The 26,205-nt window shown below is 32.4% G+C and overlaps 1 protein-coding gene across 3 annotated transcripts in view; it reads right to left on the minus strand.

Annotated features, from left to right (window-relative positions):
- The window catches only part of LOC118192858 (glutamate receptor ionotropic, NMDA 2B-like), a 152,467-nt gene that overhangs the window by 80,434 nt on the left and 45,828 nt on the right, over positions 1-26,205 (minus strand). For all 3 annotated transcript variants that reach the window (XM_085823174.1, XM_085823173.1, XM_085823175.1), the window contains exons 5-6: positions 17,481-17,701; positions 16,181-16,328 (exon numbers count right to left, since the gene is read on the minus strand). In XM_085823174.1, the coding sequence (XP_085679300.1) occupies positions 16,181-16,328; positions 17,481-17,701 (369 nt within the window). The remainder of the gene's footprint in view (positions 1-16,180; positions 16,329-17,480; positions 17,702-26,205) is intronic.

The raw sequence follows: 26,205 nt of genomic DNA on the forward strand, positions 1-26,205 counted from the left end.
CGTAATTTAAAATCTGAAACCTTTCAGATTTTATTTACTTCCTTTTTTTGTATTCACAAAATTCTATTCTGCTTAATGGGTCATCAGAAAAATATGACAAACTATTTCGCTCTATTAAATAGATTCTTAAAATATTAAAACATGATATCCCAGCAATGAATTTATTGAGTACATATTACATTTTAACCATAGTAAGATTTAGTGTGCGAATCATTTGCGAAGAATTACATTTCTTATATATTTCTTGGTAATGATTTTATAAATTAAATGCGATTTTTGAGTAATATAGCTTCTTCTTTGTGATTTAAGAAAGGAATATATTTCACAGGTAATTCAATAATATTCACAGTTATGAATTAACTAATTTTATGCCTCATTCTGAGGTGTCTGAGTAAAACTGGATTGCCCAAATGTCACTCATTTACTGAATATATCTCTTATGTAAGTTGTTTCTAAAATTTACAAATTTAAATGTTATTAACTGTATTTTACTGTTCTCATTCTCACCAAGATTATGAAGAGAAAATTAGAGTATTTAATTTAGCAAAAACGCTCGAGGAATATATGCTCCATCTTGCTTTTGACACAGAAACTCTCAGTATTTTAAATATAGGATTTCATATACATCTTTCATTGCCACCAGCCTCTTTACAGGCCTTTCTATCTGGTATCATTTAAGTTTTCCATATCGACAAATCATTATACCCACAAATGAACATGGCTTTCTGGGGTTTTAAATCTAGAGCTACTGCATGAAAAGTTTATGGAATTTTTATGTTTTTCCAATATTATTCTTTCTAAAAATTTTAAACATTTTTTGAGAATATAAACTTATAGTTTTCAAATAACGCTTAGTTTCAGCAGGTATGGCAGCCTTGAAACTTAAAGCAGTTATTCACTCGACTTTTGCCAACTTCTTTATATGTATGTGCCAATTTAAAATATTCCCTCTTTATAGAAATGATTCTCCGATTTATAAATTTGCATCACGTTAGGAGATGAAGAGGCAGGAGTAGTTTCAAACAAGTTACCTCTGATTCTACAAAATAGAATTTTGATACTGTGTGTCTATGATTTTCTTTATTTTTTTCTAGAAATATGCAGAAGGAACGAAATTTAAGGTCTTAAGAGAGGAATGAGATATTATAGAAGTTATTGAGAAACTTTAAAAATGAAAGAGCTAGGCTATTGCTAAAAACATATAGAGACTATTGGTAAAAAGTGTATGGTTTGTAGCCCAAAATTGTTTCTAGGATTCGGTAACGAACCAAGCTGTGTTATAAAAAACGATAACCCGCTAATGTTCAGTCAGGAACAAAAAGGTATGGTGGCCGTAGACACAAAGGCCGTGAAGAGATTTTCTTAAAAAAATCAGGAAGGTCCCGCTTCACGAACGTATTTGATTAAGAAGTTACTAAATAAATGAACCATCACATTGTAAAACGTAGTCTTGGTGCAAAACTGTGGACAGACAAAATATTACATTATCTGGGAAAGAAGAAAATTAATTTTTTGCATCTTCATTTAAATTTTGATCTTATTAAATTATTTATTTCGTGTATGAAAGAGAAGAATTCTCGTAGATAAAAGAGACGTTTCCTAGACAAAGGAATATAAAAAAAGAATTCTTATCGAGACAGAAGATAAACAGTCTTCTCTGAAAACTTACTTCAGTGATAGATTAAATGAATCCAAGAAAAACGCCTCGGAGATATTCCAGAAATTCTGCAACAAGATTTAGAGAAGTAAGAAATCTAAAACTACGGGGATTAACAGGAGAAATTGCTTTTATCTCGTAGAGGTTTCAGATTATAATTCTCACTCAGATTCCATATCTTTTACTTTTATTTCTCCTCTTTTCTGAAATTATGGTCTTATTAAACTAGCCAGTTTGGTAGCCAGTTTTATTAATACGCTAGCCAGTTACTAGAAGTCAAGTCACTAGCCAGTTATTAGAAGACAGTTTTATTAAGCCTGAGAAAATGTTTCTTTAAGACTTTGAAATTATGGAAATAAAGTGCAATGGGAATTGAAACGAAAACAGAAGCACCACCGAATATTACTGGTCTAAAGACCAATGTAAGGCTTCACAGAAAAGGGTAAAGTTATAATTTTCGATTTATGCAAAATATATATAGTTATTAAACTTCCATATTCGGAGAGTAATTTATACTAAAAATGAATAAACCTTAATTATAGTAATTTTTAAACATCATATTTAGAACCAAAGATGTTATTAGTCTCACACGTCCCTTGTAAATTCCACGGATACATTTTTTGAAATTTTTTGAAGCGTAAATTATTTAACGTATCTTTTAACGTCATTCTGACTGTTATTGATTAACAAACTAAGCGATTTTAAAGCAATGAAAGCAATATTTCTTTTATTTTACAAATTACTAGCTGGACTCGTGAAATGACACTACTGTATTTATTAAGAGCATTATATATTTTTTACTTTTATTCATTATAACATTTTTAGGCGGTTAGCAGCGCCAGCACAGAGTTATTCTAAAAGTCAAACGGACAACAGCAGCGAATCGACGAAAAATCGAAGTTCGAGAATAATACCCCTCTTGGGCCAAATAAAGTATGGCGACACTTAACACTCTATCGGGAATTCTAAAGATATGCTGTTTTTAAATTTGTTTTTGTTCTTGCTGTTGAATTTAATGTAACGTAAGTTCGAAGAATGCGATGCTTGATAATAAAGCAAAAGGTGAAAAATTTGTGCTAGCAAAAGTGAGCTTAAGAGCAGATTGGTGACCTATGATGCTCAACGACAGCATAAAAATTCTTAGCAAATCACCTGATGCAATGCTATAATCTAAATCTTTTCAGATTTCCTTTAAGTTTCCTATTTTATTGCAAAGAGGTAATTTGCCCAGAAGGAGTATTAATTTCGTTTTGGCATTTTGCGTTGATATATTTTTCAAATTGTTGCCACCAAATATTACAGCCCAGTATTATATTTAAAGAAATTAATTAATGAAGAATCTGCATAAATATGTGTATGTTTCTCGCACTGTGATAAAATAACGGTACCTAGAGCCATCAAATTTTGAATAACGTATGGTTCCATCCAAATATTGCCACCTACAAGACCAAATTTGGATTTCTGATTTTTTTTATTATTTAATTCATATTTTGTTACATTTTAACAAAATTTTGATTAACAAACTCAATGATTTCAAAGGGAGCAATGGCAACACTGTATGAAAAAAAAAAAAAACATACACTGGTGTGCAAAAATTAAGGACGAAGTCGAAAAATTAGCATATCAGCTGAACGAAGAGGCAGAGCGGACAGAAAGAACAATCAGGAGTTTAAGTAAAGTGATGTACGGTAGCACATGCGCAGATATGCAGGTAGACGTAATGGGGGAGTGTCTGAGTAGTATGAAGCATGTTGTCGGTGTAAGATCAGTATTTCTGGCAAAGAGATTGCACGCCGTATAGCAGTTAAAATTACACCGAGTTGCTGCCTCAGCGAGAAATGGCGAATAATCAATCTGTTAGACGACATCTCGATGCTTTTACCAGAGGTCGAATCATTGGGAAGTTGGAGGAAGGCCGCAGTGTGACAATTGTGGCTGCAGAGTTCGCAATTGCTCACAGCATCGTTTCACGACATTGGAGACAATTTCAAACTACAGGAACAGCTATCCGGGGGTTTAGTAGTGGTCGTCCACGAGGAACCACACCCGCAGATGACCGGTATATTGCCTTACAGGCCAGAAGAAACAGGCGGCAGACAGCGGAAGAAATCGCTAGACACACGACACAGGCGACTGGACGACCGATATCGCGTTTTACCGTGGCCAGAAGACTGCACGGTGGTGGTCTGTTTGCACGACGCCCTGTACGGTGTGTACCTCTAACGCCTGCCCATCGGAGAAGGCGTTCTCTGTGGTGCCAGGAACACCGGAATTGGAGAGACAATGAATGCGGACAAGTACTCTTTACAGATGAGAGCAGATTCAGTCTGAGTAGCGATTCTCATCGTATACTCATCTGGAGAGAGCGGGGAAGCCGCAATCATCCCTCGAACATCATTGAAAGGGACAGGTATGGAGGTGGCGGTGTTCTCGTTTGGGGAGGCATCATGCTTGGTAGTCGTACAGACCTTCACATCTTCGACGCAGGTTCGGTCAACGGGACCCGTTATTGTAACGAGATTCTTCTTCCATTTGTGCGTCTTTTTAGAGGCGCTATGGGTTCGCAGTTCCTTTTCATGGACGACAATGCATCATGTCATCGCACAATAGCTGCCGAACAGCTCTTAAAGAGCGAGGATATTGAACGTATGGATTGGCCGGCACGATCTCCGGATATCAATCCCATCGAGCATGTATGGTATTTTCTAGGCAGACGCTTGGCAGCTCGTACCTTACCACCAGTAACGATTCCGGAGCTCCGATTAGCGCTGCAAGACGAATGGGCAGCAATGTCTCAACAACTCATTGACACCCTCATTCTCAACATGGGCAGACGCTGTGAAACCTGTCTAGCAGTCAGGGGAGATCATATCCCCTATTAATGACCGGATGTTTTTTGCTGGACACCCGGATGTTTCGGCCTTCAGTCGCATTGCGCTCCATGCTACTTTTTCAATAAAGCTTCTTTTTATCCCTCTGATTTCTCTTTTAGTAAGTGTTGTTTACATTACTCATGTTCTTACGTATTGGGGATCTCACGGTATTAAATGTGTTGATTTGGAAATCTTTTGTACAAAGTTATATTGAAAAAATCGTCTTGTCCTTAATTTTTGAACACCAGTGTATTTTTATCTGCAGCGAGCTCTATTATGTATCGGAAATTCTAAAGATAAGCTCATTTTAAATTATTTTGCGATATCGCTGTTAAACAGAATTTCATGGTTTAAGCGCGAAGAGCATGATATTTAAAAAATAAAGGTAATACACAAAACGTGAAAAAAACGCCCTTTCGGAAGTAATGTAAAATCTGAAAGCTTTCAAATTTTATTTTTAAACTTTTATTTAATTTTTACTTCCTCGCACGAAGTAAAAAGGAAGTATTGTAATAGCGAAAAGTTTCAAGCAGCATATTTCAACGAAAATATCCATTTTGACCGCTATCGAATGCTATTTAACGATGTTTTTGCGCGATATCTGTACGTGAAGAGAGAATAAAACACTTTTTTCCCCTCGAAAAAAATTATAAAACTGCTTTAAAATGAATTCTGAAGAGAATTTTTCGTGGCGTCTGTACGAACGTACGTACGTATCTCGCATAACTCAAAAACGAATAGCCTCAAAACGTTGAAATTTTGTATACAGGACTGCTATAACATGTAGATGTGCACATCGTATTTTGGTTGCAATCGGCCGCACCAAACGTATATAAATATATTTATATATATATGCATCCACTCTGTTACCCGGCTCAGTGATCTCAGTTTCTTTACTCTTATATGTTTGTAAATTGTACATTTTTTGCTTTAAAAACGATTGAATTATGTTGTTATTATCTTCGGGTTAAGGTTTTTAGGCCTTTAGTAAATCTGTATGCAATAGTTTTAGAATTATCAACAATTTTAAAGTTGTTTAAGTGCAGCTAAGCCTAATAATTTTTTTGGATGGCGGCCATTGCTTGTTTACATTTGAAACAGCAGGATATTGGATTTGTTGCCAATCTAGAGAAACTAAGCTGCGCAACAACAAAGATAACGCTTTTATTTATTATTGCGAATTAAATCATGCTTAATCCTTTCTGAAATTTTTTCGAGGAAATAAGTGTTTAAGATTTACTTCGTAATTTTTAATACAGACATTTTGGGTTTTTATGTATTTTTGCCTTGTCGCGAAGTGAGAACTGAATTAATTGAATGAGAAATACTCAATCGTCTGTGAAAAACTGTTTCTTTTTTGTTTTGTTTGCTTAATTTCTTTTATACATCGTTGTAGCTTTATTATAGTATTTGAATAGAACATGTGGCTGCGATTAGATAATTCTTTAAATTATATCAATTTTGTGCATTCTCAGTTATAATATGAACGAAATGTAGTACTGTTAAGTGAACCTATCGCCAGAGTGTCGCTATGGTAAACAAATAGAATGAATTTTAAAGAATCCATTTATTCTATTGTGGTTTATGCACTGTCGGAGAAGTAGATTTAATTCAATCCAATAAGTTTAAATGAAATGCAAGAAAAAATGCGTATAATTTAATATTCCGTACAAAAGTCATGTGGTGTACACATCAGATTTTTTATTAGACGCATTGAGGCCATAACTAGTATTCACGGTAGAGTTCTCAATTCCAACAATTGAAATTCATGAAATTCCTGAAAACAGTTCATCAATAAGAACGACACACAGAAGAATTACTAGTATTCAGTAGTCTTACCCACTCGGTTACCAATACACATATCGTTCACTGAACTTTCAAAGTATGTTCTCTGAAGAGAATGATAAATAAACCCGAAGATGCAATCTTGAAACTGATGTATTTTCGTGAATGATTATCTAATGAAATGTCTGACATTTTTGTATGGAGGAGATAATGGAAACCATATCTATATATGTTAGTTCTTAAGCGGAAATGAAATGTTGGAAAAAGTAGGTGCATATGCAATTTTAAAGTATGCTTTAAGGAATAAATATAAAATAATGTATTACATCTATCTTTCGTTAAATATTCGCAGCAAATCAAAGCAAAAAAAAAAAAAAAAATGCAAAATACCTCAAAAGTTGTATTGGAGGGTTTAGCTTTTGATTTTTTCAGAAATAAAATATCTATATCCTAGATTCTAAAGCAAAAGCATTTTCAAAAAATAATTATCATAATAGAATTGCATTCATAAAAGTTGCCATTTTTCATCAATTTGCCAAATCAGGAATTAAATCTGCCAACTGTATTTTCTGTGATACAATTTATCAACATTTATATTTTTTTGCTATTATTCTAGAAATTCAAAATACAATTTTAACGTATGCATATTCCATCATTTCTGCTTGGCGCATGCTATCTTCCTAACTATGCAACACAAAATAAGGTAGCCGATAACAATTGAATCGGAAGAAAAATTTAATACCCCTTTTTTGACAGCTTTCAAGGAGGAAAAATCCATAACCCTTACAGAATATTGTTATCTCGAGATACTATTCTTTTTTCTCCGCTTTTAGAAATGCTAGTTCAGTGCGAAAAGATTCATATACATATTTGGTACAGAAGAAAGTTATTTTCGTTTTTTTAGGAGTAAAAGGGAATTTTTATATCTGAATGGTTTTATTTGCAAGGTTTTTATGGCAGTCTGCCTTTTTGTTGAATGTATTGGTATTTGAATTCTAGACCAGAAAAGAACAACACAAATACGTTGGATAAAATGGAAATTGCATGAATAGATAATATTTAAACAAAGCATTGTTTATGTTTGCAAACGTGTAATAATAATAAAAACAAGGTACCACAAATACTCAAGGTATCACAGAGAGCAAGCTTTTTGAAATATTACATTTAAAAATGGGATGAATCCTAAATTTTTCTATACTCGTATCATGATCCAAATTATAAACGTTTCTTGAATTTTTCAAATAAATATAATAATAAAAAATTACTTACTTAACTGTAGTAGTTTTTTATCATTAATGCAATAAAATATTGACAGAACAATATATTTTTCGAAGACGGGAAATGTGATAAATGTAATGTGCCTTCGCCGAGATTCGATTTATGGTTAATAGTTGGACATTCTAGACAGAAAACATAATATTAATAAGGATTTTGAAATAAAAAATTGCACGAAACACAAGAAATGGGCGGAGCCAAGGTTATAAGCCTAGGTTCCAAATTTAAGTATGACAGGGATGTAAATGACAGGATTTTTTTTAAGTATGTTTTTTAAGTATTTTAAGTACATATCAGTTCTTGAAAAGTTCATTATATGGGGTTGGATCTCCCCCTGGTTTGAAGCGACTCTTGAATTCTAAAAGCCAAATCACAATATCCCCACCATCCTACTGTCAACGCAACTTTGAAATTAAAAATTTTGAAAATCTCAGAATAGTTCGAAGGCAACTTGAGGGAACCTGTGGAATTACTATTTTGTATATCTTCATTACTTTTGCTAGACGACTGCACTTAATGCAACACATTTTGGAGCCACTTATTTTCCTTTTCTAAGTTTGAATTTTGTTTCTTAACTTCTCCTAATTCTATGAGAGTATTAAAAAGTTCACTAGAACAATCATCTGTTGTAGAACTAGAGCTTTTCAGTTTTTAAACCGTTTCATCCACTTTATCATCAAGGTCTTATTTTTCTTCTTCCAAGCCTCTGATGAATTGCTCCATTTCTTTGCGGGTTTTTCAAATAGAGTTTAAGATTTCTTTTATAATCAATGATAACTGAGACTAATAAGATTGAATTTAGGATCTGAAGATTTTCCACATTTATTCTTTGGTTCATCCGTTCCAGTAGCTTTGACTTTTAATGACATATTTTCAGTCATTTCCTTCTGTCGATCCATTTCTTTTTTATTCTCAAATATTAATTCTTTTTATTTAGAAAATTAAACATGCTTTCACTCTATGTTAAACTATCATAATGAATTTAACTTTATATAAAATACAATTCCTACTTACTACATGATTGCTTTACAATAAGCGCAAGGACATTGGATTAATCCTTCACTCCTAGGGTGGCTGTTAATTTCCAGATAGTCAAAAATCAAAATTTTCCATATCACCAGGGTGGTAATTTTCTTCTTTTAACGCAGGAAGAGCTCGAAGTAAAAAAATTGCGCTCAGCTTTCGGTAATAAGTTTTAAATTTTTGAGGCTTCGGGCCCACTGTTGGGCTGCCAGTTTATAACCAGAGGGCCATGTAAACTTTACATTTAACCAAGCAAATAAGAAAGAATTATAATTATAAGAAAAACACTACATGGAAGAATTACATGTCAAAAGTAATAAAGGTAACATAAAGCAATTACTCTTGGATAAGAGGAAAAGTTATGTCCATGCAAAAATCTGTCGAATCTCTTTAACTAATGATTCAGATGTTAGATGTTTCAATTTTTTTACTGTTGCCATTTACCGTTAGGTTATAGTTTTGAAATTCATAATATTCGCTGTTTTTTAATATGCTTGTGTGCATATAACGTGTAACCTCACATAGCAAGAGAGGCTACAGAGAATTTTGGTATTAAATGCATCTTCTTAATTAAAAAAAAAAGTCTTGTTTCTGTATTTATAAGAAGTCTCTTTAAAGTAAAAAATTACAAAATTTTAGATTAGACATCAATCTTCTTAAAATTTGTTATTGATATTCTAACAGCGCCATTTTTATTGAATTACGTCTGTTCATATACAGCATGAAACTACTTTTAAGTTAGCGGAAGTATGAAAGGAACAATTTTATCTTCCTTTGCTGCTGGCGACTATATGTCGAAGACGCCTCAAGGGACAACCCTCAGAACGCTGATGATTGCTACTTTCTTCAAAAAATGAAATTGGACAGTAGCTTTATCTATGCTAAGCATAAAAATAAAATTTTATTGCCTCCGGAAACGTGCCAAGATCTTCAAATGTCGCATGCCTTTGCTACCCATTGCAAATGAAACGACAAATGTGACAACGATGAAATACCAAACATTTGTGCTTCTGAAAAGTTTTCAAATGGTGCTTCTGTAACGTTTTTTATTTAATATTATGCTTGAATGAATATGAATAAGGAAAAATACGTTCATGTTCAGAATTATCTGCTGAAATTACATACGATAATGCCTGTTAATTTGTGAGTAATGCAAATGTATCCAGCATTTTCTCAGAATTAAAAATGGAAGATACATATCTAACTTTTTTATTTAATTTTTGATGAAGAAATCCTTAAATAATTTGAGACAGTGATTTAATGCCTTATGTTTAATTAGTTAATTATTAGCTAATTAAAAATATCAAACATTAAGTGGGAAATAAAACGCTTAAAGTAATATAAAATCACAAAATAATTTTTGAGAATATGTAGAAAATATGTTTCAAGAAAGTGGTTTGCTTATTATATATGATTTTTCTTATTTAATTTGCATAGTATTATTATTTTATAATCTATTTATTTGCGATTTTATTTGATTTTCATTATTAATATTTCATTGTTAACAATATTATGCTTAACATGTACCAACATTATGCTTGTTATTACTTAATATTTTTAAAAATTAAATGTTGTTCTGAGCAACAAAATTTGCTTACTTTAAGGAACTCACATATTAATAATTGTTTTTATCACTTTATTATGTCTTCTGATTACATAATATCAGTTATACAAGGGAATCAAACGGTGGCATCAGTTATAACTAATGGACTAATCATCTGCTATAAGTCCTCTCAAACCTCATCCGTTACTGGAAATCATAAGCGCAATATATCATATTCCATGTTTGATTCTGAGAATTAATCTATAAGAAAATCCCTCTTTACAGCAGCCTACTGTTTAACAAACGGTTACCTCAATTTTGTTTTGTTATAATCGGAACTCATACCCTCAACTCACTTGATTAGGATTTTATAATCTGTGATATTTACATTAATTCCACAGCAAACACTGCTCGATCACATTAAGACTAAATTTGAAAATTTTAGAGACCGCATTGAACTGCTTTATTTGGTGGTAGTTCGCTGAGAATCTCAAGTGATTTTCAAGATTTCACTGGAAGTGAAGCACGCAATCAGTTAGAACCATGTGCAAAATAAATCAAACGAAGCAAAACGAATTGTTTATGAACCGATGAGCATAATTTTAACAGTAATGTGCTGGTTCATATACAGTACTAAAGATAGTAACTGAGCACAGAACCTGCATTACTGATTGTGCAAAGAGCATAAGACTTATATAATAAAGAGTTATGTGCAAATTACCATGAGAAGCATATGCATTATTTCATGGGAGGCTATGCTGTATTGTTACAAATTCTCAACAAATGTATTCTTTGTAACTTCTAGATACTTCAGAATAATGTGTAGTTATCACGACGCTAGGCTGTTACCAAAATGTCACAAAATTATTATATAATTAAATAATACTTATGCTAAAATCGAACTTGAATTAAAACTAAAGGGAATATTTCTCGGTTTATATGAGCAGCCGCCGCAATGGTTTTGAAGAGATTTTGATTGTAAGGTAGTAAAGCTGTTTCACTTAAGTAATTTTGCTGTGCCATGTTTCTGTTACATGTGATAGAAACTGCGATAATTAGAAGACGATAATTAATTTTGTCTTACCTGTCATATCAGTTTGAATAATATACTTTTAAACCTTTTTCTATTAATCTATATATAATTCAAGTATATAAAATTTATTGATGTGCAAAGAATAAAATTTTTACATTTCGAAATGGAACATTTCTGCATTTAAATATAGCCATTTGCCCTTTTACTTACAGAGGTTTTAACATTTCCGAAGTACTCTTTGGCAGCCAAAATGCAATTGCCTTTATAATAAAATTGTTTTTCGTGCAATATTCCTGATTTTCGACAAAGTTCTTTTTCTTATCTTTTTTTTCTTTAGTCTGCTTATGCTTGGATAAAACATGCAATTTTATTTTCTTTTCTGCATAATGACTAACAATTAGTGATAAAACTGATAAAGAAAGTTAAACAGGCATTTTAGAAAAGCATTGTAAGATCTAGTCTTCGTTGCTAATGCACACTGCAACTAGATCTACTTGAACTTTTGTTTAGCAACGTATCGCTCAAAATAAAAGAATACAATAGGGGAATGGTGTAAAAGATCCTTTTATTGAACTCAATTATTTACAGACGGCCCGAGGTTAAGTGCTTACACTGTCAGTAGCCACTTAAAGGCTACTGACAGTGTAAGCACTTAACCTTAGTGCTTTCTTAAAGTGAAGAACTTAAAGATAATGTAGCAAACTAAATTTAAAGGAAAACTAGTAGGTAAAGACTAAACAATTTAATTTAACCTAGCAGGTTGACACAGAAACCTACACCGGTATGGTATTAAACTTTCGTCGCAAGAATTAGAAAGCGATTTTGAAAATTCAAACAACTGGTAAATGTAACAACGTGCGCACTCAATAGGAAAAATACGCTATGACTAACCTTTTCACTACTGCAGTTTAAATGCACTCTTGCGCATTCTAACTCATTTACATCAATGCGAGAAGACGCAAGGGAAGTCAGAAAGGCCAACAACTTAAACTATTAGTAAAAATAATAGAAACCCTACAATATCAGCTTTTGAAGAAAATGCTAGTTCTTACACAATATTCTTAAATTCTATTATAGAAGGTTGGTATTTCAGTAGATGGAGAGACAGAAATCTTACGTCTAAGGAGAGACAATAAAGAGATATCTAAGTATAGAACAATGCTGCCTTGTGTATGCATGATAGGAAGGACGATAAAAGTGCTCGAAGATTCCTTGTAGACTATCTAACAATTGACTGAATACTTAAATCTCTTGCAGTTTTATTTCTATGGTATTTTCTCCTAAATCCTTTCCTATTTGTTGGCTGAGAGATTTATACCGAAACCTATTGTAGTGGGATTTACCTTTTCCTTTTCTTTTTTTCTGGATAGAAGGATTTTTCTCTCCAAGTTGAACTTTTTTTAACATTTGGCTCTTCCTCATCGGTGTATTTTCGGATGGCACTTGCTGCTTAGAAGTATGAATCAAAAATAAGACGCGTGCACTAAGAAGTGACTAGAGTGAAAGTGATTGTTAGATTTCTTAGTAACACATAAATAGAAAATTTTAGGGTTGAAATGAAAACAAGGAAAATTAACAATTGTTTAAAATTTCCGAGTCTTTCTCTTGCTACAGCTCATTTTGTTTAGTTCACCACTTGTTCAATAAAAAATGTACAGCATGATTTTACAAAATTCGGACTGAAATAAAAATTTCTGATTATTTTTCAAGATAGAAGCAATAGTACGAACTTTATAAATTATAGCAATAATTTATGGATATATCAAATAATTCACACGTGAGGCATTTTGTTTTTAAGCTTTAAACAATGATAGTGTGAAACCATAACATTAATTTAGCACTTTATAGTTTGCTGCATTTGTTAGCGTAATCGTTTTTTCCAAAACTTGCTTACCTGTTTATATATGCAGTATGTACAACATTTAGCAATGGGCTGTCTTATTTGTATACTCTTTCTAATTTTAATTTTGGTTCGTTTTATTAACAAACATGCTATTGAAAACAAATCTAGAGCACATTCAAATAATCCATACAGTACTTTATCAATTAAAATAATGTATGAAGAAATGTGTTAAAATACAGCGTATTTAAAGAACGTTAATCCGTTTTTAATCAGATTTCATTAAACGATTATAATTTCTTTGGTTTTAAGTGAATAAAACATTTATTGAGCTAGGTTAAAACTATATTTTGTACAAACTTTCAAGAAATAACAGCTAGGTTTCATGCAGTATTTTAAAATATATTCTTCTCCTATACCTCACTTCAAACACTGCCATCACTCTTCAGAAACTAAAAGTGTTAATTTTAAAGTAAGCTATATATGTATTTAAGAAATACGAATGGATTTATTTGTCAAGGTAATTAATAACTTATTAGGTATTTCTCCCTCTTTCCTAGCGTGCCTTCGTGGTGTAGGGATTCTGCACGTTGGGCCGGTATTCCAGACATCCGTGATTCGATTCCCGGAGAAGGCGATTGCTAATTTTTCAACTCTCCGGCTCTTCCAATGTCTCTAGAAACGCCAGCGTACTTATTATTTGCTTTTATGAAAATCAGAATGTAAATATTTCCAAAAAAGGAAATGGCAATTATACTTATGTTCATAGAATATCGAAATCTGCATAAAAGTAACCACAGGAAAGAGTTGTATATGTTCATAATAAAATAATTACATCTTACATTTACAAAAGGTTGAGATGTTGAGAACCCCTGTTCTACTGGGTGTATCAACAGATACATAATAGAAGCTTATGGATAGGTCTACCTTCATTGTACTACGCTCCAGGGATCAGGCTTATGTGATCAATGGTGATACTCGTGTAACTTTGAACATTAAAAAAAATTATGTATGGTTTTTACGAGAACACGTACAGATAATTATATGTTTCCATAACATTACAATCAATAGGCTAATACCTGAGGGCTATGATCCATTGCTTCTTATTGTTAACTTCCCATTTTTTTGTCGCTCATTTACGATAGGCATTCGGATTAAATTTTATCCGAGCAGGCTACTTTTTCCAGTCATTTCAAGTATGTTTTCTCACCGTAAATGAATTTTGAAGTAGTAAGTAATAATGAGTAAGACTTTAAGATAACTAAGATCTGTAAAGGGACCCATATTGTTGTTTTTTGTCACTACGTCGCAATCTGAGAGGGGGTAATTTTTGCCCTTGTTGCTTTCGGTAGCATTTTCCCAGGTTCTCTTTCCGGTATAGATCCTGATTCCTCGTCACCCGTTACGACTATAGTAACCTACCACTATCCCTGGGAAAGGCCTGAGTCTGTTGCGGAAATTGTTGCACATAACGAAATCCAGTTTTGTAACTATGTGTAGGGAGATTCTTCGCTAGATTATCTTTCTTGATTATCTTTATTGCACAGTTATGTAATAGAATAGCACGCATATGACCTCTTTATAACCTTCCACAGTTAACGTTATCATCATTTTTATTTATTTATTTTGGTCTTAATAAAGATCTAGTTTTGATTTTTTTTATCGCATTCCTCATCAATGATTGCCCCTTTCACATTTAATTCCTCTGGGATCATCAAGAACATTTACTACTTCATCCAACCATTACAAGGATATGGAAAAGAACGAAAGGTCTTTTACATTTTTTTAGATGGTGCCGTAATAAAATATATGCAAGTTCTCGAAAATTCAACCACCTGTCAGTTTGTGGTATTTGTCTTTCATTTAGTTGCAGTTCAAGAAGGCGATAAAAGAAAACCACTGATTGCATTTCTGTTAATTAAGTCTATGGAAGTTACCGTCATTTTGCTTTCATATTGCACAAGTCCATACTAATATCCGTGCTTTGAAATTGCCTTAATCACGCATTATTCCCATTTTATAGCGGTTTAATAACACGTGTAAGTAATTTTCTGAAAATTATCTGTCATCGCACTTGTTAAGCCAGTGGTAAAATCTCGATTTTGATGATTATCGGATAATAATGGGCGTGCTCAGTATAAATTATATATATATATATAAATTTAAACGAATGAAATTTAAATTTTAACAAACACGTATAAAAGTAAAAAAGCAAATTTAAAGCCCCCAAAAAAATTTTAAAAAAATGTGTAAACATATAAAAGATTTAAAATATTTAATTCTCGAACTAATCTACAATATCATTTAAATTCAGAATCATAAGCAAATCAAGTGCAAACCAATCCACGAAAATAAATTCACTAATTTAGCAAATTAAAATTAATCCAAACAATTTTTTTAAAAGTGCATAAGTGAATGACTGTTGAGCAGGCAGGAGACAGACTTATCAAGGGGAAGTTGCCTCCAAACCTAACTCTCCAATCATTCAATGCGTGTTTCGTTATTCATGCAGGAATGGTCATTCATATAGTTCATATAATTCAGTTTCGTCATTCATATATGGAGAGTTAGGTTTGGAGGCAATTTCCCCTCTATAAGTCTGTCTCCTGCCTGCTCAACAGTAATTCACTTATGCATTTTTAAAAAAAATTGTTTGGATTAATTTTAATTTGCTAAATTAGTGAATTTATTTTCATGGATTGGTTTGCACTTGATTTGCTTATGCTTCTGAATTTAAATGATATTGTAGATTAGTTCGAGAATTAAATCTTTTAAATCTTTTATATGTTTACACATTTTTTTTTTTTTTATTTATTTACTTTTTTTCTTTAAATTTGCTTTTTTTAATTTTGGCTTTAAATTTGCTTTTTTTAATTTTGGCTTTAAATTTGCTTTTTTTAATTTTGGCTTTAAATTTGCTTTTTTACTTTTATACGTGTTTGTTAAAATTTAAATTTCATTCCTTGCAGCAATGGCGCAAAGAATTATTTAATTAAATTTTTATTTAAATTTAATGAATTTATTTAAATTAAATTTATTTAATTAAATTCAATTTTTTCTTATGAAACAATTTTATATATATATATATATATAATTTTAAAAAAAATCTTAAAAGATAAATTAAAGAACAAAGATTTGAAATTTTACTTACACTTAAAACTCCCCAAGTTCCATCTTCTACACGGTAAAGATCGTAGGAAAATTTTAAATCTTGAGCGAACTTCTGTAGGAGATCTATACAAAAGCCTGAACAACATTTGTAATAATCTGGATTACGTATCGCAACTGAATGATTCATACTGCAAGAAAAAATTAGGATACTGTGAATTTTAAGTAAATGCTAAAAGCAAGGCAAATATTACTGATATTAAAAGAAATAAATTAGTTACAAAATTCAATAAAATTTCAGAAATGTTCATCAAAACATTTTAATCTGTTAATGAAACTAAGAAAATTTCTACAGCGTTCCTAAACAAGTAACTTTTGGTTATGGAAAAATAAGTTTGAATAATAATCTTTCAATTCTGTCATTCTTTAATAGCTTTTAATTAGTAATTCATTTAAGACATTACTGCATTATTTATGGACATAAAAGTAGAATAAATATGTATTCCAGATAATATATATATATATATATATATATATATATGAAATTGCATCAGAATAATTTTTCAAAGTACTAAAGACATAGGAAAAAAGTAAGATTGGACGATGTATCCAGACTGAGCGAGTATTAAATGTATTAGGGAAAGGAATTCCGCAGTACGGCAATGAAGAGGATTCCCTAGGAGAAAGCATTAAATGAAGATCGCTATATGACACATAGAGTAGAATGTCAAAAGAAGAAAAACAGCTGAGTTAGTTGCTTTGGTGTGTAGGCGGCATAAGGATTTTATCAAGCATATATAAGGGCGAGACAGATGAAAACCAGCGAAAGGACTTACGTGACACAAAGGCAAAATCATAAAGATAAAAAAGGAATATAAAATCAGAATATTTGTAAGGACTGTACTTAGAACTTTAGCTTCATGGACGTTTAATAAAATTAGATAAATTCCATGAAATTTATAAAGTAATTAAAATTAAATGTTTCTAATAATAAGGTCCAATAAAAATTCTTTAATAAATATTGATTTAATAACACCAATTATTAAAAAATGAAAATATAATTTGAAATTGCTGCCAGTTACAAATATTGCACTCAAAGCAATAAAATCAAAGGAATGTAGGTTGTAAAATTATGTAATTATCTGTTAATACAGTTTCCAGTTATGCAGTAGAAAAAAATTATAATAACAGAATTCGAGTGAATTAAAAAGAGTTTAGATGGGAAACATATTAATTGACAAATTCAAATATTTTAGATTCTTAGCTATATTAGTAATAACTGCAAAAATTTATTTGCGTCATTTATGTGTTATTAGTAAGTTATTACGTAATAAATATCTAACCCATAAAACTTGTACTCTGGTGCCACTCGACACCTGACAGACCGGCTAGTTTTGCACTCTCCAGTTTCATTATCCGGGGGGAACACGTTCACAAAAGGAGGTTCATCCAGAAAGGTCACTTTAAGGTTGAATTTTTCTGGAACTCCTGGGGGTGGCACTGGACTGTCCCCTGGCCAAACAATATCTTTTATATCTAGGCCTGTGTTTGTCCAGACGCCAATCTGTTAGAGAAAGAGAAAATAATATTTTACCATTAGAAATAAATTTAATATGTTGGCAAGAAAGTAATTTCGGGATTTTAGTGTGAGTTTTTTATATACAAAACTAACCTTTAATCAGTCAGATATTTTCCAATCTATTAATGATATTTTGCCACCGTTTTGATAACTTCATGATTTCGCGCTTCTGATCTTGATCTTGATCAGATTGAACTTCTGATCTTTATCAGACAAAAAGCTCAACTAACTCCGATTTGGAGTCTTCGTTATTACTGAAATTTTTTACCATTTAAGAAATTTTGCAAAGTTCAAAATAAGTGATAATCCGATAGTGCAAGGTCGGGTAATATGGAGGAGGCGACTGCACTTCCCAATCAGTGCATGAGGCCTCGCATTGGCATGGCGGAACATGATTCCTTTGCGATTTGCCAATTCTAACTTTTTTTGAAAACCTCCTCTTATTTGATAAGCTGTTGCTAGTATACAGCTGAGTTGATCGTTGGATTGCTTGAGGCAGCCCAAATTTTACAATAGCTATTAGCTATTTACAATAGCTTAATCCCACCTAATTGACAGCACGATATCCTCTGATGCAATTAAGTTTTCGAGTGCTGATTAATGATGCTTGAACCATTCTCTTTTTCATTTAATGTTATTGTAGACGATCTATTTTTCATCATCAGGGATAATTCATTTTAAAAAAAGGTTGATTGCATTACGTTTGGAATGTGTATAGCAAATATTGATTCGCTGAGAGAATTTCTTTCAATTCATGCGGAACCCAAATATCCAGCTATGTGAATACATCTTATGTGATTTTTACTTGTTGTATGTGATACATTTTGCAAATTCGAGAACAATTATATGATGATGCGATGCAATTACGTAAAATGTGTCGAAAATGTTTATTTTTGCACCCCATGTTAAAACTCATCGTAGACTAACAGTTGTAAGAAGAAATACTCGAAATTAGCTTCTATAGCATCCTAAAAGTGTCAGCTCACAAATTGGTATGTAATAAGCAAAAACGAAATGCAAGATTGACAGAAGAATAACAAAATGAACATAATGCTGTCTATTTGTGCAAATCGAAATTTCTTTTCCTGCCAACCCAATACTTCTTAGATTAAAAAAAAGCTAAATTAAAACTTAATTAATAATAAGTGATAAAAGTCTATGTCTTCACAAAGTCTATGTTGCAGAGTACGCAGTTCTGTACGCAGTTCTGTAAGTTTCTGTACGCAGTTCAGTGAAGTTCTTAGAAGGAATCCAACGATTTAAAATTTAAACATCTTTAACCTAGATAACGTAAACTGAGAAATTTTAATAAACATACATAGGATTTTATATACTCATTTATTCTATGGTATGAAAAGTTGCATTTGAATATTAATCCAGAAAACATTTGCTGTATTATTGCCTTTATTTAGTAAGATGAATAAGAATGTTTAGAAGTTTTCCAGTGATTGAAATAGTGTGAGCATATTAGACTAAATAATGATAAACTTTATTTTTGTTTTTCGATAAAGAATTTGCAAAGTTATGCATATGCACCTTTTTTTCTGTGAAACATATTAAATATCTTTATTCCATATTTAAATTTTTTAGCATGATGTGCAAACTGAGATCTCACATAATAAATATTGAATTAAAATTGCTCTGTAAAATATGTTACATTATATTCGTAAAAGATGGTTATTAACAATTTATTTATTTTTTCTTCATTTCTTAGGTTTTACAGCTTGCAACCTTAATATGTAAATTACCGTTTTAGAATGGATACACGCACTATGTATGTTTTATATTCATTGCTGGAATGATTTGAGAATGATGCGGAGAGATTTTGAAGCGCACATAGATCATCCGTAAAGAAGAATAAAGAAGTCGTTTACATGCAATAGGACGCAGTCGTAGCACATTTAAATCACGATTCTTTTATTTTAATCAAACATTTCGCGGCCACCAATAATTTGGCACATAAATAGTGCCTATTCCAGAAAATTTACATTTTTATTATTGTTGCAATAGGAAGAAAAGAGCGTTGCAAAGTTTTAGCGACAACAGAAACAGAAGCAAAGTGCAAAGCGCTCACAAATAAAGCTTAATTTAGAGTGAGTTAGATTCGGTTTTAAATACATTTGATTGAATATTTAATAAAGCTCTAAGACGATTATTTCCTACTTGAGTTTCAGTTTCATTTTTATTTCCGGAATTGTATAAAAGTCGTATGATAAGGCGTACTCTAGAAATGACGCAGCCCAAAAACATTACTATGAACAACTACTATTTTTAGAATGGAAAGGGAAAATACCCAAATTAAAATGAAGAATTAAGATGCCTAGTGCTAATTTAAGTTATAATTTTGATTTACATAATTTTACTTACGTATATATAATTAATAATCACAATTAACAATTAATAATTTAAGTATTTAACAACTAATAATTAATATAATCTTAGTTTTAAAATTTCTGTAGAATATATACATTTATATGAGAAGAAACAACCATCTCTCAAGTATTATATACCAGTGCAACTTCTAACTTCTGCTTCTAACTTCAGTCTTTATATATATATTTTCCGGCATTTTTCTAACTTCCAAATAAACTATTTCTTTCGGGTCGTGAATGAATTTAATGATCTGTCTGTAAACACTTGTTTGAAATGAATGCATTTGATTACTTTTTCAAATATGTTACAGATGTCTTTTTTTATTTTCCTTTGTTTAATTTTCCTTTGTATAATGTTTGAAGCGTTGTGCGTAAAAGTATAAATATTTTAACTATAGGATCTTACTGTGCAACATCCTATAAACTTAAAGTTGCTTGCGTAAAGTCTCTTTTATGGTCTCAATAATTACTATTTTGTTAAATCGAAGAAAATATTTTAAAAGTTATAATCACTCTTTTCTAACTGAATATATTCAATCGAAAACTTTTCGAGTTAAATATTCTGAAAGTATAATACGGATATTTCTTAACAGAAATATATTTGCGAAAACGCGCAATTTCAAACTTCCAAAAAAGTTTTCGTTTTGTCTCAAATTTTAATGCAAACGTTTACTAATTAGCAAAAGAGAGTTGAAGGCAGAATCATAAACAATTTTTATTCTATTTCTTTCGAAGTACAACGTGCATCATAAAAAGTTATCAAATCCCATCCGTACTTTTCTTACTACCCTTTCGAAACCCAATAGAATATTATCGAAAATGTAAGGAGTGGGTTGGAATAAAGCATAACGCAATATTTCTTCAAAAGTTCTGTCAAAAGTAGTTCTTAGAGAGAAATAGAAGAATGTGGAACATCGTTGCATAAAAAATTAGTTGATCTATGCCAAATCGCATGAAAAATGTAATTTTAGAAAATAGGTTATCCAATGAAATATTGAATATCCTGTTATTTGCACGTTATTATTAAACTTTATTTATTTAAAATTTTTAAGTATTTATGTGAATTTATTTTCAGAACTTTTCTAATAAATTATTTTATTTGCTAAAACATTTTGAATATTCTTTTCCACACAACAAGGAAGATTTTAAAACAATGATCGATAATGTATAAGAAATATATTATATAGTCATTTTACTAATATTTATTAACAGATATTTGCACATAAAACCGAAAGATACAAGTATCCTAAAAGAAATGTGAGCTACTGTACGTATGTATATTTTTCGCGTTGTGGAATATTGGCTGAACCTACAACCACTAGAATTTAAAAACACGGTAGTTTTCCACCCGAACATACGCACCTGGAAGGCTCAATTTTGAATTTCTTTTTTATTTGTTTCCTGTTTCTTCAAATTTATGATTTTTGATTCAAAACTCAAAGATTTCAAATTTTGATGCTGTCACTCGCAAAGCGTAAGGTATTTGCATTTCAGGTTTAATCAGTAAATTCCAGCGACATTCTAATCGGTAAAATGTTACAAGGTAAAACGCAATATACACTCTTTAAAAAAAAAAAAAAAAAAAAAAAAAAAAAAAAAAAAAAAAAAAACGAGAAGAAACGAGAAAACGAGAAAACACACCGAGGAGATATAAAGCAAATTGGACACAAACTTATATACATACAGATTTCGACGGAAAATGTAAAATTTTACATTTTGGCTGCCGATGAGTGAACGGTTCTCGCTACAGCGCATCTGATCTGCGCAACTGGCAGGATATTTAAGAGTAGAAATTACGATTCCAGATCATAAATTCTTCACAAATTTCATTCCGTATACTCTGGTAGACATTAACTATGCCTCGCATACAGCTGTGCGAACGATATGCGCAGATGTCAGAATTTGAGAGAGGTCGTGTAGTTGGCCCAAAGAAGCCGGTTGGTCTTATCGGCGAATAGCTTGACATTTGAGCAGAAGAGACGCCACTATTAGACGATGTTGGCAAGAATAGGTGAACCATGGCCTCACACAGCGTCAAGAAGGAAGCGGTAGTCCTAGAGAAACAACAGAACGTGAAGAACGAGCAATCGTGAGAGCAGCACTCACAGCCCCAGATGCATCATTATCATTGATTGTACGTGCGACTAGTGCTTCAGTGACCGCAAGAACCATTCATAGACGGCTCATAGAAACCGACTACCATTGACCCTCTATACAACGTCAAGCCCGTTTGCAGTGGTGTCGGGCTCATTCACACTGGAATGTCACTGACTGGAGTAGAATAGTCTTCAGTAATGAGGCCCGCTTTGAACTTAGCCCCGATGACCAGCGAAGGCGAGTCTGGAGACGCCCCGAACAGCGGTGTGATACCAACCTGACTGTCTTCCGGCAGACAGGCCGACAACCAGGAGTGATGGTATGGGGTGCCAGTTCATTTCATAGTAGGACCCCTTTGGTTCTTATCCGTTGTAACCTTACAACACAGCGGTACTTCGAAGACGTTCTAAGGCCCGTTGTGTTGCCCTTCATGTCACGCTATCTTGGGCTTACATTTCAGACAAGATAATGCTCGCCCCCACACTGCATATATTTTTACTGCTTGCCTTAGTGCTTCGCGAACATTACCTTGGCCAGCAAGGTCGAATAACGACTTGCATAAGGGCCAGAGGTGAACAAATGCGTTACTTACTTTTTTACTTTGTGAGGCTCTTTGACTTCAATTAAATCATCCAATATTTCTCAAAGTGTAATTATTTGTTTTTCTGTACATGTACATCACTTCTACCGATTTTCGTCCCATTCGGATAATTCATTCTTTGTGCGTCGGGTTTTTTTTTTTTTTTTTTTTTTTTGTGTGTGGGGTCTAAGAGTGTTTTTCTGCATTAAGCAGGTGTTATGAGTGTATTAAGAGTATACTTAATCAAAAACCAAGCTATTAAAAATTTAAAAGAATGAATTCCCATGGCTCTAATTAAAATATTTTTCATGCGACAGCTCGTTAAAGAAAGAGTAAGGAGACATTTATTTTTTTTTACAGATTTATTTTGTTATTAATCAACAGCTAAGTGATTAAAAAAGTAACAAAGGCAGATTTATTTAAGTCATTATTAATTACTAGACTTAAGGAATTACATTAGATGGATTCATAAATATCATTACATTATAAATATAGTATTTTTTATAATAATAGCTTTAAAGGGCTGGCTCCACAAGCGACTAGTCAGTTAAGTAATTAACAATCATAATCAACTATAAATAAATCATTTGAAAAAACTTTTGTTTCTAAGTTTGTCTATATTACTTCTTCTATTTTTCAGGGTTCTTTCGTTTTTGATATTCAGTTATGAAATACAGTTATTGAATTTCAAAATCGTAAGCCTTCAGTTAGTTGAAAATATAATTAGCCTTCTTTGGACTTATTTGTTTTTGAAATAAATAATGAACTATTTTTAATTTTAATTGGAAATTTAAATATTATAAATAACAAAAATATATTATAAACATATATTAAATTAGTTTAGAGCAGATATCCTCAACTGGTGTTACGCAAAGGAACAAATTATTAACTACTAAATTCAAAAATTAAATAACCTAATATCCTGTTTTTTTCTAACAATCACAAATTTATGCGATTTGAGCTTTGTTCAAGGTCAATAGCCGCTCATAGACTTTACAAAATAATCTGTTTTTATTTTTACAAATATTCTTTTGGATACAGATATAAAAAATTTGTCATAAATGATGTTTTAAAACGAGTAATAGAAATGGATGTTGTACTTAAGAGGAAATAAAAATTAAATTGATATAAAAAGATAATATAGTATCTCATTAATTCTTTTAGAGCTGATCGATTTATTAGCATGTCTACACTTCATGTCGCCACCATTGCCGGGCTCATATCGTTCTAGCTTGAATTAGAATCATTTATTTTACGTCGATTTGCTGCCTCTAACAGCAGGAATAGTTGTTTGTTTTTGAATTGTACATTTAAATACACTGCCCTCCAAAAGTTAAGGAGCAGCATGTTTTCCAGTGCTCACCATTACAAAAATGTCAGTAAAGTTTAAATTCACAATTCATATGCATGCAGTAACGAAGTTTAAGAAAATATATGCAAAAACAATAGTTACCATTTTAGTTTATAGAAATGAATACTTATGTAAGAGTTGGAGAAAAAGGGCAAAAATTGTAATTTTTGTTCTCGAGTATTGGTCTTCAATTGTTATTACAGTTTCGTGGACAATATCCTGGAGAGTCTATCAATGTCCAGGAGAAGTCGTTTGCCTGAATCGTTGAGGTGGCGAGCGATCGGATGGATGGAAATGAAGAAATCACGAGCTGATGATGCTAGACCTCTCAATGTCTCTAGTAGTGTGGTCTATCGACTATGGAATCAGTTTGAATGCGAGGATTCTGTGTCTTGAAAACATGTACCAGACAGATCTAGAGTTACAACTCCTGTGGGAGACCGTTATTTAGCTCATTCGGCCCAAAGGAGGGGTAGCATTACTGTGCCTCAGCTCATAGCAGATCATTTAGTGGAAACAGGAACAAGACTCTCAGCTACTACAGTGCGTAGACGCCTGCACAATACAGGTTTGCATGTAAGACAACCAGTTGTTTGTGTCCTCTGACCCAACGACACAGAGGTGCCCGCTCGTGTCGGGCAAGAGTAAACGTCTCCTGGGTCAGTCAACAATGGGGACCTGTTCTCTTCACATACGAGTCGAGGTTCACAACGAAGAGTGATTCTGGTCGTCAGCTGATCTGAAGGAAACAATTTACCAGATATAACCAATCATACATTGTGGAAAGACACAGTTACAGAGGTGGTGGGATAGTGGTTTGGGCTGGGATCTCTCACAGTAGTCACACTGAACTGCATGTGTTACATGGAGGAGCTTTGATCTATGTGAGATATCGAGACGAGGTCCTTAATCAATATATCCGCCCATATGCCGCTGCTATTGGTCTCGGATTTCTTCTGATTAACGACAATGTGCGGAGCTCGGGTTGTTTAATAATATCTTAAAGGTCATGGTATGGAACAAATGGAATAGCCATCTCAATCCCTAGACCTGAATTCGATAGAGCATCTTTGAGACTACCTTGGAGACAGGTTGCTGCTTTACGTCCTCCTCCAAGATCGTTAGAAGAGCTTGAACAAGAATTACTCCGTGTCTGGTCGTTGCTTCCCATTTCACTGAACGACAACTTAATTGACAGTATGGAACGTTGCTGCCGCCAATGCATTGCAACTTGGGATGGCCAAATTCCTTATTAGGACCCATTCTTGTAATGTTATCACCCCACGTTACCTCAGAAAACTGTGATATACCAAGACTGGATTTCTCTGTCAAGAGTGTAATTTTTTGATGTAATTCATGTTTGTGGTGAAATTTAGGAACATTCTATGTCACTTTCATTTAAGAACTTTTTAGTGAACATACCTTGTAAATTTCTTATTTCTATGTTGCTTCATTCTCAAATTAGACACAAGAAACATGCTGTTCCCTAACTTTTGATGGGCAGTGTATTTGCAAAAAAATAATAAAACAAGTCAAAATGGTTAAGTGGCTACGATTGACTAAGCGGAAAAGTGATGATTCACAAATGTTTGATCCATAACAATCTATTAGCTCTAAGAATATTGTAAAGAAAAGAAAAAAATGTTTATAGAAAATATAATAAAAGTTGTTTATCGTTTGGGTTTACTTGAAATAGAGATGAAATGGACCCTCAGGCTCAATGTGATGTTTGCGTTGAACTATTATCCAAACAAAGTGTGAAACCATCGTTTATAAAACACATCTTGAATCTAAGCAAGCCAATTTAAAGGATAAATCTGAAGAATATTTTAAGAGGAAATTATCTGAGTTCAGAAACAGTAAACAAGTAATGAAACGTTTCGTTACTTTAATTGAAAATCTTTGGAAGCTAGTTATCTAGTAAGCCTAAGAATTGCTAAAACCTCAGCAAGATCACACCATTGGAGGAAACCTTATATTAGCAGCAGCTAAAGATATCATTTTAACACTATTCAACATTTTGGTTTGGCTTGTTTAATCACGGCAAACCACGTGAGGGCTATGTACCTATGGGGAGGGATGCTTTTGA

The sequence above is a fragment of the Stegodyphus dumicola genome, chromosome 9, assembly GCF_044657685.1.
Source record: "Stegodyphus dumicola isolate Sdum_Otavi_A_Nest chromosome 9, ASM4465768v1".
Taxonomy (NCBI): Eukaryota; Metazoa; Arthropoda; class Arachnida; order Araneae; family Eresidae; genus Stegodyphus; species Stegodyphus dumicola.